Raw genomic sequence first — 7,117 nt, 5'->3', positions numbered from 1 at the left:
CACACCTGGGATCACACCTGAGTGCACCTGGGCACACCTGAGTGCACACCTGGGATCACACCTGAGTGCACCTGGGTACATCTGAGTATACCTGGGAGCATCTGAGTGCACCTGGAAGCACCTGGGATCACACCTGGGATCACACCTGAGAGCATCTGAGTGCACCTGGAATCACACCTGAGTGCACCTGGGAGCACAGCTGGGCACACCTGAGCCAACACCTACACACACCTGTCTGGCAAAGGCTCCAATCCCTGAAATCCCAGCCCCATCCAGGTATCCCAGGTGGAATTCCCAGCCCCAGAATTCCCGGGATTAGCTGAGGGTGAAGGGCATGGTGTCGAAGCGCCGCTGAAACCTCAAATCCCTGGAATCCCAGCCCTATATCCAGGTACCCCATCCCCATGCAGGTATCCCAGCCCTATCCAGGTATCCCAGGTGGAATTCCAGCCCCATCCAGGTATCCCAGGTGGGATTCCCAGCCCCAGAATTCCCAGGATTACCTGAGGGTGAAGGGCATGGTGTCGAAGCGCCGCTCCACCTCGCTGAAGAAGGCGCGCGAGGTTTTCATCTTCAGCCCGTACTGCTTGGAGGGGTCCCTCTTGTAAATCGTGGTTCTCTGCCCCGCGTCCTTGGCCTGCAAAAAGACATTCCCGGGGAATTCCCGGAATCTGGAGAGCTCCTGGAGCCCGGGAATTCCCGGGATTCATCAGGGATGCACGGGCTGACCTTCCCCTCGCCGCTGCTGACCAGGACGTCGACGGCGTAGACTTCGTGCACCTCGAATTCGGCTTTTTCATGGTCCTTCCTGGGGGAAAAAAGGGGATGGGGAGGCAGGAAAATCTGGGAATTCTGCTGGGAAAAGCTTCCAGGAAGCCTCAAAAGCATTCCTGGGAATCCAGAACCTTCCAGGAAAGCCAAAACCTTCCAGGAGAGCCAGAGCGTTCCTGGAAACTCAAAACATTCCTGGAAACTTCTCCTCCCATTTCTCATCCTGACCCCACAATTTTCCTCCTGATCCCATTTTAACTCCTGACTCCCAATTTCTCACCTTGACCCCATTTATCAACCCTGACCCCATTTCTCCCCCTGATCCCCTCATTTTCCCCCAACCCCCCAATTCTTGCCCCTGACCCCCATTTTTGCCCTGATCCCATTTTTCCCCATGACCCCCCCCACCCACATTTCTCCCCTGACCTCAACTTTTGCCCTGACCCCATTTCTCACCCCAACACCCTCATTTTTCCCCAACACCCTCATTTTTGCCCCTGACCCCCTCATTTTGCCCCCTCTCACTTCTGCTGGTCCGAGGGGTTCTGGATGATGGTTTTCTCCCCGTCGATCACGTGCTGCTTCAGCTGGTGCGACAACATCCCTGCGGGAACACGGCTTACTGGGACGGACTGGGACGGACTGGGATGGGAGAGACTGGGAACGGACTGGGAATGGACTGGGAGAGACTGGGAACGGACTGGGATGGACTGGGAACGGACTGTGGGAATGGACTGGGATGGACTGGGATGGACTGGGAACGGACTGGGAACGACTGGGAACAGACTGGGATGGACTGGGAGAGACTGGGAATGGACTGGGATGGACTGGGAACGGACTGGGAACAGACTGGGAACAGACTGGGAACAGACTGGGGTTAATCGGATGGTCTGGCATGGACTGGGGTTAATGGGCTTACTGGGATGGACTGGGGTTAATGGGAGGGACTGGGATGGACTGCGGTTACTGGGACGGACTGGGAGGGACTGGGGTTATTGGGACATTTTGGTATTACTGGGATGGACTGGGATGGACTGGGAAGGACTAGGACGTATTGGGGTTACTGGGATGGACTGGAGTTATTGGGATGGAATGGGATTAATGGGATGGAGTGGCGTTACTGGGAGGGACTGGGGTTAATGGGATGGACTGGGATGCACTGGGATGGAGTGGTCTGTACTGGGTTAGACTGGGAGCTCCAGGCACTGCACACCAGTGGGCTGGACTGGTCTGTACTGGGGTGTACTGGGAGCCCCGGTGCCAAGCCCAGGTGGAATTCCCACCCTGGGCTGTGCAGGATCCAGATTTTGGGGGATCCCCCCCTTTTCCCACCCCAATCCTGAAGAGCCCCCGGCATTCCCAACATTCCCAACCCACTCTGGAGGCAGCGGGAATTCCCGGAATTCCAGGGAATTTAACCAATAACAGGGAGGGCCCATGGGGGAAAAAGGATCAGGATGAGCTCCAGGATCCCAATCCAGCAACCCCAGAGCCTTCCCTTTTCCCCATGATCCCTTTTCTCCAGGACCCCCTTTTCCCTGGGGGGACCCTTTTTTCCCTCGTGATCCCTTTACCCTGGGATCCTTTGCCCCAGGATCCTTTTTTCCCTGGGACCCCCCCCCTTTTTTCCTTTTATCCATTTTCCCTTGAATCCTTTTTCCCTGGAATCCCCTTTCCCTGTGATCCCTTTTTCCCTTTTATCCCTTTTCCCTAGAACCCCTTTCCCTGAAATTTCCTTTTCCCTTGAATTCCCTTTTCCCTGTGATCCATTTTCCCCTAGAATCCCCTTTTCCCTGGAATTACCTTTTCCTATGATCTCCTTTTCCTTGGAATTCCCTTTTTCTGGGATCCCTTTTCCCTGGAAATCCCTTTTCCCATTATCCCTTTTTCCCTGAAATTCCTTTTTCCCTGTGATCCCTTTTCTCCCTAGGATCCCTTTTCCCTGGAATCCCCTTTTCCTTGTGATCCCCTTTTCCCTATGAATCCCCTTTTCTTGGATTCCATTTTCCCTGGAAAACCCTTTTACTGGAATCCCTTTTCCCTGGAATTCCCTTTTTCCTTTTATCCCTTTTCCCTGGAACCCCTTTCCCCTAAATTTCCTTTTCCCTGGAATCCCCTCTTCCTTTTTATCCCTTTTCTCTGGAATCCCTTTTCCTGGAATCTCCTTTTCCCTGGAATTCCCTTTTTCCCTTTTACCCCTTTTCCCTGGAACCCCCTTTTCCTGTTGAATTCCCTTTCCTTGGAATTCCCTTTTTCCCTGAACTTCCCCTTTCCCCCTCACCTTCAATGGGTGTGCAGTGGAACGCGTGGGCGATTTTATTCCAGGCCTCTGTCACTTGTGTGTTCTGAGATTAAAAAAAAAAAAAAAACATAGAAAAAAAACCCAATTTTAAAATTTTATAGATAAAAAATCCCCACCCCAAGCACGACCTTTCCATAAATCCCAAATATTTTGGGACAAACCCCACGGCTTTTCCCACCAACACCTCCAAAAAAAAAAACCAGAAAAAAAATCAATTTTCCATACAGCTGCTTCAAAATCCCCCACAAAATCCCACAGGTTGGGTCCCAAAATCCCAGTGCCCATTCCCAAAATTCCCAAAAGTCCATTGGATTCCCAGAATTCCCCGAATCCCCACCTGATTCCCGGGTTTCACCAGGCGCAGGGCGGCCTCGGCACACAGGTGAGCTGCTTTGATGACGTCGGCTTTGCGGCCGGACACGGGATTTTCCTGGGAAAAAACACCAAATTTTGGGATTTCTGAGGGTTTTGGGGTGGAAATTCAACGTTTTGGGATTTATTCCAATCCCTGGAATCTGGCTGGGAAGTGGAAAAGTCCCAACCACCCCCAAAAGAATTCCAGAGGATTCCCAGTCCAGGCATCCCTGTGCAATCAAAAATACGGATTGGGAAGAATCCAGCAAAATTCCAGTGGGGAATTTTGGGCTTTTCCCCCAAAAACCACTGGAGCAAAACCATTCCTAGGACAGTTTTTCCCAATTTTTCCTCAGGATTTATTCCCAGAGGACGGGATAACCTGAGGAATTCACAGCAGGAGCTTCCAAGGTATCAAAAGGCAAAAATTCCAGGGGAAAAGTGGGAAGCAGGGATTGGTTTTGGGGTGGGGATTGGGAATGTTCATGCTGGGAATTCCAGCAGGAAAAACGAGAAGCAAGGATTGATTTTGGGGTGGGGATTGGGAATGTTCATGCTGGGAATTCCAGCAGGAAAAATGAGAAGCAAGGATTGATTTTGGGGTGGGGAATGTTCATGCTGGGGAATTCCAGCAGGAGAAAGGGGACCTTGGGGTGCTGCCACCTTGGACCCAGAGATTTTGGGATGGTGCCACCTCAGATCCAGAGGCTCCAGCATGGTGCCACCTTGGATCCTGAGGCTCCAGGATGGTGCCACCTTGGATCCTGAGGTTCCAGGGTGGTGCCACCTTGGATCCCGAGGTTCCAGGGCAGATTTTGGGATGCTGTCACTTCAGATCCTGAAACTCCAGGGCACTGTCACCTCAGTCCCAGAGGTTCCAGGGTGGTGCCACCTTGGATCCTGAGGTTCCAGGGTGGTGCCACCTTGGATCCTGAGGTTCCAGGGTGGTGCCACCTTGGATCCTGAGGCTCCAGGATGGTGCCACCTTGGATCCTGAGGTTCTAGGGCACAGCCACCTGGGATCCAGAGGTTCCAGGGTGGTGCCACCTCAGATCTGGAGGCTCCAGACTGGGGCCACCTGGGATCCACAGATTTTGGGATGCTGTCACTTCAGATCCTGAAACTCCAGGGCACTGTCACCTCAGTCCCAGAGGTTCCAGGGTGGTACCACCTCAGTCCCACAGGTTCCAGGGTGGTACCACCTCAGATCCAGAGGTTCCAGGGTGGTGCCACCTCAGTCCCAGAGGTTCCAGGGTGGTACCACCTCAGATCCAGAGGTTCCAGGGTGGTGCCACCTTGGATCCTGACACCCCAGGGTGGTGCCACCTCAAATCCAGCAGCTCCATGGTGCTGCCCCCTCAGATCCAGAGGTTCCAGGATGGTGCCACCTTCGAACGTGACACCCTAGAGTGGTGCCACCCCAGATCTGGAGGCTCCAGAGTGGTGCCACCTGGGATCCAGCAGCTCCAGGGTGCTGCCACCTCAGATCCTGACACTCCAGAGTGGTACGACCTCGGATCCAGAAGTTCCAGAGTAGTGCCACCTCAGAATGTGACACCCTAGGGTGGTGCCACCTCAGTCCCAGAGGTTCCAGGGTGGTGCCACCTCAGAATGTGACACTCCAGAGTGCTGCCACCTTAGACCCAGAGGCTCCAGGGTGGTGCCATCTTGGATCCTGACACCTCAGGGTGCTGCCCCCTCAGTCCCAGAGGCTCCAGGGTGGTTCTCCCTGGCACCCAGAGGTTCCAGGGTGGTGCCCCCTCGGTCCCAGAGGTGCCAGGGTGGTTGCCCCTGGCACCCCGAGGCTGCCCCAGTCCCAGCAGACACCCCCCGATGACAAACCCACCTTGGAGGCGCCGAGCACGAAGGTGTGCGCCACGTTGGCGATGAAGCCGTCCACGTGCACGCCCAGGTCGCTGCAACAGAGGGAAAACGGGAATTCCAGCAATTCCAGCAGGATCCCAGCACATCCAATGCTGCCCCAGGAGCCCCTCCAGGCTCGTTATTGGGCTTTAATTAACAAGGAATTAACGCCGTGGCAAAAATGTGGGGTGGTCTGACGGGTTCTTGCAATCTGAATAATTTTGGGGTTTTGGGAAGGGAGAGGGGATTCCCATGGAATGGGATCCAGGCACTCACATTTTGACCAAATCCCCGTCCTTGAGGACGTAATCCTGGTCGCTCTTGAGCGGGGAGAAGTGACACACACAGTTATTGACGGATATACTCGTGGGGAAGGCGATTCCTGGGCAAGGGAACAGGGAAAAAATCATGGATTTGGGATTTGGGGTGACCTTAATGCTCCATTCCACCCTCTTGGGACACCTTCCCTACCCCAGGCTGCTCCAGCCTGGCCTGGAACACTCGAAGGAATGGGAAATCCATCCCATGGTTCTTTCTTCCCAATATCCCACCTGAACCCGCTTCCAGCATCTCCAATTTTGGGATTTGGGGGACTTCAAAGCTCCATTCCACCCTCTTGGGATACCTTCCCCTATTCCAAGCTGCTCCAACCTGGCCAGGGATGCTTGCAGGGATGAGAATTTCATTCTGGCACCTCCCAGAGAGGAATTTCTTCCCAGTATCCCACATAAATCTGCTTCCAGCACCTCCAGCTTTGGGATTTGGGGACCTTAAATCCCCATCTGGGGACTTTAAAGCTCCATTCCACCCTCTTGGGACACCTCCCCCTAGCCCAGCCTGGCCTGGGTCACTTTGCAGGGATGGGAATTCCATTCCAGCACATCCCAGAGAGGAATTTCTTCCTGATATTCCACCTAAACTTCCTCCCAGCACCCTCAGGATGGGAATTTGGTGACAAATCCCAGCGTCCCAAACCCTCCAGAGTCACCCTCTCACATGGAATTACTGGAGGCACAGCAGGGAGGATTTGGGGTTAAAATCAAGGAGGAACAGCAGGGAATTCCTCATTCCCATGAAGCAGATCCTCACCTTTCTTCATTTCCTTTTCCTTCTTGAAGATTTTCCCTGTCTCCTCCATGATCATGGCATCTCCCTTCTCACACAGGCACAGCACGGAGGCACCGGGAGCTGCTGCCTCCACCACGGCACGGAGCACCCCTGAAATTCCCAAAAAATAACATTTTATGGGGTTCTCATCCATTTCATGGGGTTCCCACCCATTTCATGGGGTTCCCATCCATTTCATGGGGTTCCCATTCATTTCATGGGGTTCCCATTCATTTCATGGGGTTCCCATTCATTTCATGGGGTTCCCATTCATTTCATGGGGTCCTCACCCATTTCATGGGGTCCTCATCCATTTCATGGGGTTCCCACCCATTTCATGGATGCACAACCCCAAACCCAACACCTCAAATCATTTTCCCGAGATTCCACACCCGGGAAAGGCGGAAATTTTGTTTTAATTCTTTTTTTTTTAAATTTCATTTATTCACATATTTTATATATACGTGAATAAATATATATTATATTTTATTTATTTCCCTTTATTGGGAAGAGGGAGCTGCCAAATTCCTTCAGGAGAAGTCAGAGCTCAGGGAAACAGGTTTGGGAATGACTGGGAGACATCAAAGGCTGCCCCAGGAGTCCCTGTTTTCCAAGGAATCCACAGGAACAGGTTTGGGAATGAGACATCAAAGGCCACCCCAAGAGTTCTTGTTTTCCAAGGAATCCATGTGCTGACACAGGGAACGCCCCAGGAAGTTT

General features: G+C 53.0%; 1 protein-coding gene across 1 annotated transcript in view; it reads right to left on the bottom strand.

Annotated features, from left to right (window-relative positions):
* The window catches only part of PA2G4 (proliferation-associated 2G4), an 11,120-nt gene extending 4,617 nt beyond the window's left edge, over positions 1–6,503 (bottom strand). Inside the window, exons 1-8 of the mRNA XM_005431371.3 lie at positions 6,380–6,503; positions 5,567–5,672; positions 5,274–5,343; positions 3,411–3,503; positions 3,053–3,116; positions 1,297–1,375; positions 730–808; positions 504–637 (exon numbers count right to left, since the gene is read on the bottom strand). Of these exons, the coding sequence (XP_005431428.1) occupies positions 504–637; positions 730–808; positions 1,297–1,375; positions 3,053–3,116; positions 3,411–3,503; positions 5,274–5,343; positions 5,567–5,672; positions 6,380–6,434 (680 nt within the window). The 5' untranslated portion in view covers positions 6,435–6,503. The remainder of the gene's footprint in view (positions 1–503; positions 638–729; positions 809–1,296; positions 1,376–3,052; positions 3,117–3,410; positions 3,504–5,273; positions 5,344–5,566; positions 5,673–6,379) is intronic.
* Positions 6,504–7,117: the final 614 nt, after the last annotated feature.

The sequence above is a fragment of the Geospiza fortis genome, unplaced genomic scaffold (genome assembly GCF_000277835.1).
Source record: "Geospiza fortis unplaced genomic scaffold, GeoFor_1.0 scaffold2329, whole genome shotgun sequence".
Classification (NCBI taxonomy): Eukaryota; Metazoa; Chordata; class Aves; order Passeriformes; family Thraupidae; genus Geospiza; species Geospiza fortis.
The sequence above is the reverse complement of the archived record's forward strand: the minus strand, read 5'-3'. Positions and strand labels throughout refer to the sequence as shown.